Source organism: Rhea pennata, chromosome 10, assembly GCF_028389875.1.
Source record: "Rhea pennata isolate bPtePen1 chromosome 10, bPtePen1.pri, whole genome shotgun sequence".
NCBI lineage: Eukaryota > Metazoa > Chordata > Aves > Rheiformes > Rheidae > Rhea > Rhea pennata.
In genome coordinates, this window is record NC_084672.1 from 19,445,070 (window position 1) to 19,458,484 (window position 13,415).

Sequence of the window (13,415 nt, forward strand, 5' to 3'; positions counted from 1 at the left end):
GGTTAAGTCTAATAATACCTGTAAACACTGGCACATTGTACATATGCAATGGAATAGATGCCAAGTTGAGATTTAGTGCACTACAGAAAAAGAAGAGATAGACACCATGGATTATATCCAGCAACACCATTTACGTTGTCCTAAAGGGTCCACCAAGTGCCATTTTTCTGAAGTAACTACTGTCTCTTCCTCATCACAGGACTCGCGTGCATTTCCAGCAAGGTGAGAGCAGCAGAGTGATCTGCTTGCATCACTAGGGCAATTCAGAGAACCTGCAGCTCACTGCCAGTGCTCTACCAAGTTTCCCAAAGGAAAGAGAAGGCTTTTGGAAGCAGGCCAGATGACAAACTAGGATTAGGTTTGACCACAAGTCAAGGAAGCATGGCAATCAGTTAATAACAAAATAAACTCCTCAGAAGTTGGTTTCAGTTCAAAAACTTATTCTCCATAATTGCTTTGAAATAACAGACTAAGGTTTCAAAATTCCCAGCTTGTGGAAGTAAGAGTACAGACATTCTATGCAACTGGCATCTAAAAAGGGAGTTGTTCTTTTACTTTAGGTAGTATCCACACAGCACTTATAAAAAAAAAAAAAAAAAAAAAAAAAAAAAAAAAAAAAAAGCATACCTTCTTTACAATATTAGATGAGTAAAAAATGCTGAGCATGAGCAATGTTCAATATTTCTCTCTCTTGAAAAGTCACTCCACTACCTAGTAAGGTTAGATCTATTACTTCTTAGAATAATCTACGACCATGGTCAACTTCCACTTTGTGAAGAATAAAACTGTTTAAATCTAATAGCAAACAACTTTGGATAATTTATTTTCAGTATGAAGTCTGTAAAAGAGAAGAGAAAGGCTTTACAAACCTTTTTCTGGCTTTGACTTCCCAGAGGCAACATACATTAATTGGAGCTGTGCAGATCTTTCAGTTGAGGATGCTGGCATTGAGTTAATAAAGAACTCTGCTACTGTCAACAGGAATTCCATACTGGCACATATGTAGAGCTTATCAAGGACAGCAATTACTTCAATTCCATTTTTATCCTGCTTGTAGCTTACATCTATCATCGAACTGTCATTTGTGTCATCTTTCTTGTCTATCATTCTGAAAATTAAGTTTAATAAAAATTATTTCAAATACCGTTATAGACAGAACTAGAACAAATAGGCTGCATAAGTAGTTTTATTACTTCTCCCTCTGTCATTTATAAAAGCAACGTAACATAAGGAATGAGCATTTTCTACACAAATAAGAGTATGGACTTTCCTCTTACAGAGGAATAATAATTTGAAATTTGTGTGCTACAATTAAGGAACTGAATGTGTAGCACACAGAGTAACCTTCCAGTGCACAGAATTCTCCAGCTAAAGTTGCCTCCTATGCTCAGTTGTTTTACCCAGTTTTCCTGTAACTCTCAAATTTCTCACTTATTTTTTGTTTCAGATAATCTGGGAGATGGACAGAAATAAAAAAAAGAAAAATCTGTTTAACATTATTAAAATTACATAACTCACTGATTTGGTGCACAGTATGAGAAACATTGAAAGCCTTCCTAAATGTTATCGATCCCATGTGAAATAAAGTATAGAACAAAGAAAAACAGTTCTCCCAAATCACATGCAGTTTTTTCATTTCTGACATACTCAAATTTACCTTGCAGTCACATTCTGAACTCCGTCTCTGAGATCATCCAGGGTACATGCCTTCAGTTTAACATTAATATCCATTGAGCCATCCGAAAACATCTTCCCTGATGATGCCATGAGATGCAGTCGGAGTTCACCAAGACGTAATTTGTCGCTATGCACTGAAAGCAGAGACTCCTACAGAATAATGAGAAATGGTAAAACTAGCTATCACAGAAGTAGCAGGCATGCTTCTCTTGAAACTTAGCACTCTTATCAAACATTTAGATTAAGGAATGGAAGAATAAAGTTAGCCTGCTGCTTTCATCAATCCTCCAATCATACAAATCAAGCCTAAGAAGCTGACTGAGAAAACAGAACAAGCAGGGTTGCAGTGGGGCTGTTTCTTCACTGCATTTCTAGCAGCTTTTCAGAATACATGAGTGAAGGTATTCCACCCTCACCTTCCACCAGAGAATCCCTCCACTCTCATCACATCTACATGCTTTGCCAACCCCATTTACAACAAGGAGTTAAAATGTACTCAGCAGTGGGAAGGATATGAAAGAGATATTCAAATCAAATACAGTTGCAGTGACTTTCTTCCTGCTGATGCTCATTCTGCAAAAACTTTTTAAAGAGAAAAAACACACACCCTTCAAATGAAAAGCGTGACAAATTTCTCCATTACTTATTCTAACAAAAATCCACCACATATTTACTGTATACCAAACTTGAAAAAGCACAAACTTCATGTCTGGACAACATATTACATGATTATACCAAGGTAATATTACACATCCTTCTCTCTTGTTTTCAGCACAGGAAGGATGTTTGCTATTGCTCAAACTTAGGGCAATGCAAGGAGGAAGGGCAGGTTGCTTCCAGCTTGGATCTGCTCTGCTTATTACCTAAATATACAGCATGTGCCGAACTAGCACCATCTACGCACTAGCACTTCCTACTCTTCACATTTCCATTTTTATTTTACAGAATTGGAATCTAGTTTTGAATGATAAAACTGGGGTTTTAGGATAATTTTTTTTTTTTTGGGGGGGGGGGAGACGAGGGGGAAGGGGGTGTTTCTGCTTTAAGTGCAAGTTAGAAAAGCATAGACATCCTTCAAATGATGGACGTTCTCCTCCAACAAAGTTTCAAAGTCCCAGGATAAATTGCATAAGCTCAGCAAGGCAAGAATTACAAAGCCAACACAACAGAAAGATATCTTTGTTTTACTGTCCTGAGTTCCAGATGCGAGAGGCTCAAATTCCCCACCCCACTTAAGAGAAAAAGCTTTGTCACAAACCTGATTTTTTTTGCTATTGTAGAGAATGACTGAAAGTGACTCAAAATTAAAGTCAAATTTAAGCGTTGTATAACATTCTGCAGAAGAGTGAACTGTAGAAACATTTCTCTGTCCCACAGCACGAAGAGGATCTGTTAGTGAAAAGAAAATACTTACACATTTCTTTAGAACACAAGGTTTGTGGATTTTCTTTTTTTTTTTTTTAATTTAAGATCAGAAAGTCACATAAAAAAGCTCTTATTAGGAAGACTACTCAGGACATTTTGAATTTTTGTATGTTGAACATCCCTTTATTCTATTCAAGGGACATTACCTAGCATAGATGGGTTTAAGAATTTGAAAGTCTCAGTTAAGTGTGATTGTTTTTTCATCTGTTTTAATGAAGAACTATAGAGACTATCAAGACTGTCAAGAGTTTCTCTTCCTTTAGCTTTAAAAATGTTACAGTATAGCAACTGAACCAGAAGTTGAAACAAATTTGACTTTGAGACTGTCACTAAGTTATGAACAAAATGATTTTGCCAAAGCATTACAAAACATATAATGTTTAGAATAACACACTATTTGTCATTAAAAATAGAATATCCTGAATTATTTTAAGTTGGCATTAAAATCTAAAGGGTCTGTTTTTTTGGTTTTTTTGTTTTGTTTTGTTTTTTTTAAACCATTTGCAACTTATGAAAGCCCTCAATACTGGTATAAAAATATCACTCCTATAAAAGATAAATTGCAAAAAAAAAAAAAAAAAAAAACACTAAATCATCAACAAAAAAATCATCAACAACTCACATGGCCATGTTTTTAGTACATGCATACATTCATATCTGTAACTTTCCATAGATACACTAAAGCTAAGTTATTTAGACACACTGATATGTTTTGGGTAAATATGATATCTGAATTTGCAAGTAATCTATTCAGGTTTTGAATTGAACATACCCTCACAGAAGTCAGATTCATTTGGAATTTCTCCTTTTTTTATTATTTGCATATCTTCGATGTTCTGTTGCACAGTATTTGGCTGGGAAGAAGCCCCTCCAAGGTTTTCAAGTAAAATTTTCATGACAACATTTAGATCATCTTCACTGAGTGCAATCTGTAAAGTGACAAGCCCATAGCTTCATTTTTGGCAATGGTATTTCTTTCCAGTGCAGAACCTTACCTTTATCAATAGTACCCAAAGGCTGAGAAGAAACAATGTGGTGATTCCACCACAAACAAGTCTGTCAGTCAAAACAACCATGGCCAAAACATCCTAAACTTTTATTAAAGTTATTTGTCCATTTTTCTTATTAGTTGTTACAAACAGGAGTTATAGCAAGAACTAAAATTACAGATGTTAAGCACTTCCTGATCTTGCAAAAGCTCTTTGCCTACTTAAATGAGTAATTTATGATCACAGATACTATTTGACACCTCAGTATTAGAGAAAGATAATGAGATAACATTAAAGCCAAGATTTATGCAGTATACTATAAAGCAACTGTTACTCAGTACACCTTTAAACAGTTATGGAATCTGCATCCAGTTATAACATAACCTGGTCAAAAAAAAAAAAAAACCCAAAACAAAACGCAGAAACAAATTAGAAATGACAGAGTGCATTCACTTAAAAAGCCCAGAACACATACTGTTATAAACATTCTCTACTTTCAGGTTTTATCCTGGTACTCCTTCAAGTACTTATTTGTCTGTGCTTCGTAAGCGCTAGGTTTGGCCACAGTAAAGATGCACAAAGAAATAGGATGGAAAAACAATTAAAAAGCTTCTCAATCCAATTCTTTCCACTTACATCTTAATGACTAGATAACTGAGCAGATAAACTTGACAGATTTCACTGATTGTTGATTCAAATGATAGCTCCAACAGACTAAAGTTTTATTCTATTTAGACGCAACTGCACTAAAACTACTCTCTACCTGATATCAAAACTGTAATACAGTTATAAACTGAGCAGTTAGGCTAGAAGTCATTTAGCATTCTGTAAAGAATCCAAATCGCAACTAGTCTACAAGACTAAATACTACTCCAAGCATAAATGCAACTTTTAGTTCAGCTCTAACTTGTCACAATATTACCTGCATTGGTTTTAGGTCTCCTTTGATACCAATTGCTGGTGTTTTATGATACCAAGCAGCTGATAAATTTCTCTGGACCTGTAAAGCCAGACTCACAGGATGCAGAATTTTAGTATCTGGTTGAGAATCTGCAGATATGATGCACCTACAAAAGGCAAGAGCAGTAGTAGCATAAAGAGATTTAATAGCTGCAGAATCCTGAAAAACACACTTTTAACAATCTAGCAGAATTATTTACATATCCACTTTAAGTGGGTAATGTGTGTGTACATGCACTTATGCCCCAGGTATGCACTTACACATATTTAAGAGCAACTCAGTTACTTTCCTATATTTTTTTTTCAGAAGTTTTAGAGACTGTGGACATGTCTGTGTCTATCTAAATGCACTTCTCAGCTTTTATTGTACACTTTTCATCTTCTATAATACTTCAATAATAAAATGCTGCATATGAAACATAGCTGTTTTATGAATATTTCTCAATATAGAAGAAAATTCCATATATACCTTGATAATTTCAAATCAGTCAGCTGCACATCCATGTTGTCAATGACTGGAGGAAGAGAAGATTCATCAGAAGACACCAATTTAAATTCATTCTGAACGGTGATTAAGCCAAGATCAGCTACCATAGCATTATAGGAAGTCAAAGATTCAGGAACAACTATAACTGGAGCTTTCAAGTTGATATCCATTAAGAGACGGAAGCTCTTTTTAGCGAAGTCTTTCATGCTGGAAGCAGCCATTTCTGCTGCCTGGACTGTGACTGCACTCAGAGCCTCTTGTGCAGCTTGGAAATTGTTTAAGAAGTTCTATTGGAAAGCAGTAAAAAGGTAAGAGTTCTGCAACAGCCTATATAAAATAGACCAAAACTCACAAAAAGCAAGCTCTAGACAAAAGGTAAATTAAAAAAAATAAAACAGTTTAGCTGTGGCAGAAACATCAAACTTTGAATTCAATCACAAAAGCTTCTAACTAGAAAGAGTCATGTACTAGCTGAAACATGATTTACTTATTTAGTTTTTAAGACATTAAAGCTACCACGTGAATCACTGCTTGCTTTTCTCATCCTGCTTACTTTTTCTTCATTCTTCTATAATGCAGTGCAACTTTGAAGAGATATTTCTTCAGCAAAATACTTCTACATGTTTGTAGAACAGCTCATCACAATGAAGTTGTCACTAACAGCATATGAAGCTTTTTTTTAACCTCATAATTGTCCAACAAGAGAATTAAAACTGATGTCTTACCAAAAGAGACATAAAGAATTTATGTAGATAAACTATTTGAATGCAGCCAACTTTCAGAGACATTTTACCATCCACCTTTGACATATCTGCATAGGCTTCCCCTGCTGTAGCATCTGGATAAAGTGACATTTGAAATCTAAATACTTCATCTCCCATTATGGAGACAGCCTAAAAGGATAAGTCAATGGATTAACATCACTAGGCAATACTGTGACAAATTATTGCTCAAGTTATCAAATAAGAAATATTTCCACAATAGATCAACAGCATTTTGTCAATAATATTTGGGTTACATATATGCTAGGCACAAAAGGAACCTGAATCAGATACTTCATGGTATGCCTTGTCTCAGCTGGTTATCTGTAGTCCATTTTATATTAACACTACTCATCAGAATAAAAAGAAGCTGCTGCAAATCTGATTAAGAACAACAGACTATTGAATGGAAGTGTATTTTGCATCTCTGAGGTAGAGGAAATATTAACCACTGAAATTTTGCTCAATATTTGATGTATTACATCATATTTAGTATTACAGAACACAGCAAATAAACTACAGTGCATTCATTAAACAATTTTAAGAATTGTTGTTCGTCTGTTTTTCAAAATAATCTACATAGCATATCACCTTTTTATGAATTGTCTTTGGATCAACATTTGTTACTACAATGTCCTCAAGTCTGGAGAATACTTCTATCCTTTCAGTTTTCACAGCTACAGATGCATCCATTCCTGATTGGGGATGAAAGAAAGAAAATAGGTAACAATTTATTAAGGAGCAGTTCAGTAGGTAAGCATTTTTAAGAAAGAAGCATTATTTAAAACTGAATACAAAGAACAGTAATTGGTTGGAACTGAGAACCACACAGTTTAACAAATGCTAAGTCTAAGAAATATCCTAATGCATACGAATTATTTGCTAACTTAAACTGACTCTAAGGCTAAGGTGAAAATTTCTGACAGTACGTAGGACATAACTGTTCAAAAATACAAGCCTGTGTTACTTATGAGACAAGTGCTTCCATTTCAATTTTAATCTATTCAGAAATTAAATGCCCCTCCCTCTTTAAAAAAAATTCTTTCCTCATAGGTACTTTGACTATTAAAATTATTAACTTAAAATTAATCATGTTGTAAGATTAAAATTCATTCAAATAGATGTTACAGAAAAAACGTATACTTTGTACACAAAAATCAGGGGTGGGAAGGAAAGAGGAATAGCATGTGTTCCTCACTATTATCAACTAGTCAAAATACTTAAATTAAAAACCCCTTACCTTGTATTCTAATGTCTGCAATTCTATAGGTCTGATCACAAACAGAGATACTAAATGCATTTAACTTTGCAGTGAGTTTCAGTTCATAGATATCATGAGTTTCATTACTAGACACTGAATGGGAAAAAAGTGACATACATGTTGAAAAACATTGTAACTTAAATTTTTAAAACCAAATTCACGTTACTTATGTTTTGTACATACAAACAAACTGTTCAAGACCAATTTGCAGTTATTCCTTAAAGTTAGTTATTTGATATGAAATTAACTAAGCCTTTAACAATACAGTCCTATTTTTCTGGCACAAGAACAGTCATCAACTAACATTAATACCTGATTTTCATTAATACCTAATTTTCAGTTTGCAGGCAACAGTACCCTGAATACACTGTACATTTCATTATTTGAAATGCTATCCACATAAGCATCTAATTTGGGCCTATTCGGGAGTACGGGGGGGAGGGGAGGAGCAGAAAAAAAAATACAAAATGCAAAGTGGCTGCAGAATGCAAAATAAAACAACAAGCCACTACAAACTCAGGTAGGATTAGAAACCTTGAGTTTCACCAACAGCAACAGAAACCCCAAAAGTCAACCACAGAAACCTAAACAAACCTCTTTAAGGACCTTCCATAAAAAAAGCTCATATTACTTAAGGGTTACAGATCTCCACTGCTGAAACAGACACAATATTGAGGGGAGAGTTCATTTCCTTTTGCTCTCTCACGTCTCAAGAATTGGTTATTTTAATTAGCGTGAGCACTCTTACAGTCCTTCAGACTAAACGGCAATAAAGTTGTGACACTGATGCTTTGGAAAGGCTTTGGCAGTGTCTACTGCAATACTATTTATTCAACATTTGTTATAAAAGTTGGTCTATTATTTAGGGAAAAAGACAGAGTAAAGGGAATTTGTGGGATTAAGCAACATAGTTATCAAACAAAATATCTGACCTCTCAAACACTAGAGATAACATTTAAAAAAAAATAGTTTATCTTCTATCCACATAAAATTGTGGGTGTATTCTATTTCACCAAATAGACTGCAAAGCAGTCACCTGAAGGAGTATCCTTTCTTCAAAAAGCTCTGCTGTTCATCTGCTGAAGTGCACTATTTCTAACACCATGTTACCTGGTCTGAGAGTACTTTCTTTCCATTCTACTTGAGGCTTGTGATTTGATGGTTTATCAGTACTGGGAAAGCCACCTGATGGAACACTGAATGTGAGAAAATTCACAATGGAAAGTAAAGCCTCTGTGTGAAGTACTATATCCAAACACGAGAAGAAAACCTAAAACAAGGGCAAGGAGATAAGACAACGCTGTTATTTATTACCAGACCTTTGTGGAAAAAAAAAAAAAAAAGTTGCTATCATGAAACTGAGATAAAAGTGGAACAGAACCCTGGAACAGAAGAGGGAGCTACATAATGGAAGTTTAAAACAGATATAGAGGAACTATGTCAATCTAGAAACTGCTGTGTAACACAAGTAAGCTTTTTCAGTAACTTAATTCTGCTCTTTTTCACCATGGACTATATCAATGAAGCACTTCAGCTGGTATCTTCAGGACCATGTGGAGAGATACTTTAGTAGCACTATATAACAAAATATCAAATACAAAATTTCCAGGCAGAACAAGAAGTACATAAATATTAACTGCTGTAGCTCATTCAGTTCACTGAAAACTATTATCAGCTACCAGTCTTTCCATGCTGACACTACTCTTGGTAGGTGCAGATACATCAAAGAATGTCAGCTTTCTTCACTATCAGTAAAGTACTTCAACCATTTTAATTTCCATATGTAGCAGAGTGTTTGTCAAGAAGCAAGCTCTACCCACCACACTCACTATTGCCTTAAAAGATCCATTTTAAAATCAACAGTTCCCATGGCTCTCAGAACTACAACCTGCTTGCTTCAGAAGACACCAAGATGCAATGGAAAATTACACACAAATAGTTGACTTTTGGAGAAGTAGAAAGAACACTGATGAAACACATCACCTCTGAGTATGCTAGTCTGATGCATCATCTCACACCAGTTTCACTCCCCGGAACTTCAAAGTTTTGCAACACAAAACCCTCATTTGACATGCTGACAAGTTTATTACTCAGAAATAAAACATATCCTACAGGCTTCAATTGTAAGTACGTCCTTACAAATTTTAAGCACCAAAAAAATCTACAGCTTCCATTTAAAAATCAATGCATCACTGCTAAGTATTTCTGTAAAAAACACCTTTCTTTTTTTTTTTTTTAAAAAAAAAAAAACTCTCTGAAATGGATAAATATAAAACAGTAAGCTTCACAGATTAGGAAGTCAGGTGTGGTTTTTTTTTTCCCCCTCTTAAACAAGCATTAAATGAGCAACAAACATTTGATACAGTTGTTACTATTTGAGAAACTTAAAAAGATCATGAAATATATTCCTGTACTTACATTGATAGTTTGCTTGGTACTTCTATATGTAGTATCAAAATCTGGTCCATCAGCATCAGCCTAACAAAGGAAAAAAAGCCCAAGCACACAGTTAGTCTTTACCTTAAAAATTAGAATTAATCTTTCTTGTTTTTCTTTGCAATGTTAAAGTGATGAACCCTGAAGACAAAGTTGTCTAAAGTACATGATTAAGTCAAACAGAATCAGTATTGACCATGTTTTGCTGAATAATATTTTACAGCATATTTTGCAAAAATTCTACAGGACATTTTTAAATTTCTCTTACTGGCAAATGCCTTTAAACTAGATCAATTTGCACCTAGCACTTGTTCAGAACAAGATAACTTTTAAGTCATCATAAATGAAAAAAAAAAAGCAGGAAAAAAGCATAGCCCACTGGTCCTCTTTATGAAAGATAAATATTTAAAGGCCGGGGGGGAAGGTTATCTATTAACATACCCTTTCTCAGATATTGCTTTTACCGCTGGTAAAGGGCCACTTACCATTTGCATTATATAGGCAAACAGATATTTGGGAGAAGACCTTGCCAAACTATACACCTAAATCCTACAGGCTTTAAAAAACAAGCAGAAAACAAACAAAACAACAAAACAGCAACAAAAAAAAAAACACCCTTAAACATAGGCTAAGTACAAAAGCCTTATTTTGTTCTCCATAAAATCTTGAAAGGTATCAAAACCTTTAGGTATTCCATTTTTAGAAGATGTTCACCAGTCTCGCTCGAAGAATTTATAACACAAAGTGGATCTCCTTTTAAGTCTGCAAATAAAGAAAGAAGTTACTGATACTTCTATTATTATAAAGTCTTTCCATTCACAACTTGATTTCATGTTCATTCTCCATTGTATACTATTCTTGCTGAAATAGTGAAGGCAAACAGCTTTTTTTCATTTAGAAGTTGCCAGTGAAGAATTCTCTTGTGAAATGCTGTATTCACCTTTTCATTTAAGCAAGTCAAAACAAAAATTACCTTAGTCATGAAAGAATATCCAAGACTAAGAAGTTATTTACATTCTGGTTGTTAGCTTTACATAAAAATTTGATAAACTATTTCTCTATTTTAGTACATGGCTATATATTAGTTATGTATCAGTTATTAGTTCTCTATCAGTTACCTTCACTTCAACTCCACTTTGAATTATTACCTGACCTATCAAGGATGTATCTGCTGATTTTCCAGTGCTGCCAGAACTAGTAATAAAGCATATACGCAGAACTCAAAGTTGCAGTAATTTAGTAACTGCTCAAAATACTTTGAACAGGCAGAATATTTCCCAGAATAGTCACTCCTACTCAAAGTAGGCAACTCACTCAAGTAAATTAGTTCAAGCTAACTCCAGCAACTGAAGTAAAACCTGGTATCATGTAAAACGGATTTATTGAATCTAGAAGGGCAGCGACATTACGTTAATGTTGGACATTACCTCTCCTTCCCTCCCCCTTTGCTTTTTTTTTTTTAATTATTTCTGACTATACTACCATCTTACTATAAAAGTTGTTTGCGCTCAGTATATTGAGTTACATAGAATACTTACCAGTTATTTCAAGGCACCTCATGGTAATCTTTTTCAGATATGCTGCTGCAGTCAAATCATGGTTTCTAATTCTGGTTTCAGTTCCAAGCTGTAGTACAGTTAGAATATGTAATGGATCTCTCTCCTTCTGGACCTGCTTCATCAAGGTTATTACAACCTTGAATATGGAAATGAAAAGAAGTCCAGGAAGTTTAGTAAAGCTGTCCAGAAAACATGGCATGTAGTTATAATTAGGAATTATCTCCTCAATTATACTTCAAAAGCCTTGACACTTTGCTTTTTTATACAAACAGGATCTAAAACTACAATTTCTAAAGATGTTTTTTTTTCTCTATTCCTCTTAGTCAAGCAGTGAAGTAGACCAATCACTTCTCAACTCCTACAACAACAAAACAAAAAATCTCAAGTCTAGTGATTTGATTAGAATTTACTTCGTTGATTTAGCAGTAAAGCTTTATTTTCTGAATAGGATGCTACACAATGCTAAATACAGAGAATGAATATACAGAGAATGGTTACTAGAAATCATATTTGCCTGTAAGGAAGGGCTATGAGAATGAGTATCAGTATGAATTAGTCTTTGGATAACTAACAAATATACAAATAACTTCTAACAGAGCAGGTAAAAAGCGCTCCAATGTTACACTTCCGCACTTCTGTTTAAACAATTTCATGCCTTACACTCACCAAAATTTTGAAAAGGGGAAAAAAAATTGTTTCTAAATGAATGTGAAATGAATGTAGAAGAACTAGATATATAATTACTCTGAAAAATATTGCTTCAATCATTTCATTTCATGGAATGATTGTCTTATATTTTTTGGAACTAAAAATACAGTTGTCAAACCAACAATTCACCACACAAAAAATTCAAAGAAATTTTGCAATTGTCTGTATCATTATATGGCATATTCTTTGTAGACTAATTAGTATTTTGTCATATTAACCAGTATGTGCAGCCCACAAACAATGTGGAGTCTAGCTTATTAAGAATTTCCATGAGGTGTGTAACCTCATAGTAAATATACACAAAATTATTAGTAAGATATATTAAACAAGAAAAAAAATTGGCACTGCAAGCTAGCCTATAATATGCCTCACTCCTACCATTAAGATATTCTTCATAGCCAAGAGAGCAGTTCCAAAAGAAACTGAAGCTCCAGGGATACTGATGGTACAAGCTGAACAACTATGTGCTAACTCTCACACAGCAACAGTTTTGGGTTTGGAGGTGGGTTTTTTGTACAAAGAAAAAGAAACTCAGATTTACTACTTAACAAAAACATCTACAGAGATTTAGTGAAATTTAAATTATGCACCAGAAAAATCACAGTAACATTAAGAAAACTGCCTGCATAAGGAGAGAGCGAGCGAGCGCATGCGCGTTGAGAGGGAGCATCTTGTGCATAAATATCCTTGTAACTTGATAGCTTGTGTATTTTCCCAATATTTTGCTAGAAATAAAAGTGAAGTTCTAGGTATCTCTAAGGCAGGAGGGAGGAAGCGAATCTAGTTCTTGCTTAGTTTTATCTGTTTTGTTACCGAGAAGAATGTTATATAGTGCTATGAAGGACTAAAGCTAGGTTAGTGCAGAACATCTAAGAAAAAATCTGTTTTGTCTTGCTGATGAGTAACTCCATCTTTAAAGGAATCTCTGAAGATGGTTAAGATGGACTTCATATCCCATTTGTTCTGATTATCAGATGTGAATGTTAAATTCAGTAAGCATAGATTCTTCAGGTGGACAAATACCTCTTTGATTTCAAAAGTAAGCAACATATTGATTACATCTTCATTTAATATTCCTTTTCTCTTTTCAGACATTTCCGGAACACTCTTATCTTGTGTCAAAACGGATTTCTCCATTTCTTTGGTTTTACC

The 13,415-nt window shown here is 34.4% G+C and overlaps 1 protein-coding gene across 1 annotated transcript in view; it reads right to left on the minus strand.

The window, feature by feature from the left end:
* VPS13C (vacuolar protein sorting 13 homolog C) overlaps positions 1–13,415 on the minus strand; it is a 99,633-nt gene that overhangs the window by 41,770 nt on the left and 44,448 nt on the right. The window contains exons 36-49 of the mRNA XM_062583297.1: positions 13,287–13,414; positions 11,535–11,691; positions 10,679–10,758; positions 9,979–10,038; positions 8,671–8,830; positions 7,540–7,653; positions 6,891–6,994; positions 6,264–6,431; positions 5,521–5,825; positions 5,014–5,158; positions 3,875–4,031; positions 2,936–3,066; positions 1,658–1,827; positions 870–1,108 (exon numbers count right to left, since the gene is read on the minus strand). Of these exons, the coding sequence (XP_062439281.1) occupies positions 870–1,108; positions 1,658–1,827; positions 2,936–3,066; positions 3,875–4,031; positions 5,014–5,158; positions 5,521–5,825; positions 6,264–6,431; positions 6,891–6,994; positions 7,540–7,653; positions 8,671–8,830; positions 9,979–10,038; positions 10,679–10,758; positions 11,535–11,691; positions 13,287–13,414 (2,118 nt within the window). The remainder of the gene's footprint in view (positions 1–869; positions 1,109–1,657; positions 1,828–2,935; positions 3,067–3,874; positions 4,032–5,013; positions 5,159–5,520; positions 5,826–6,263; positions 6,432–6,890; positions 6,995–7,539; positions 7,654–8,670; positions 8,831–9,978; positions 10,039–10,678; positions 10,759–11,534; positions 11,692–13,286; position 13,415) is intronic.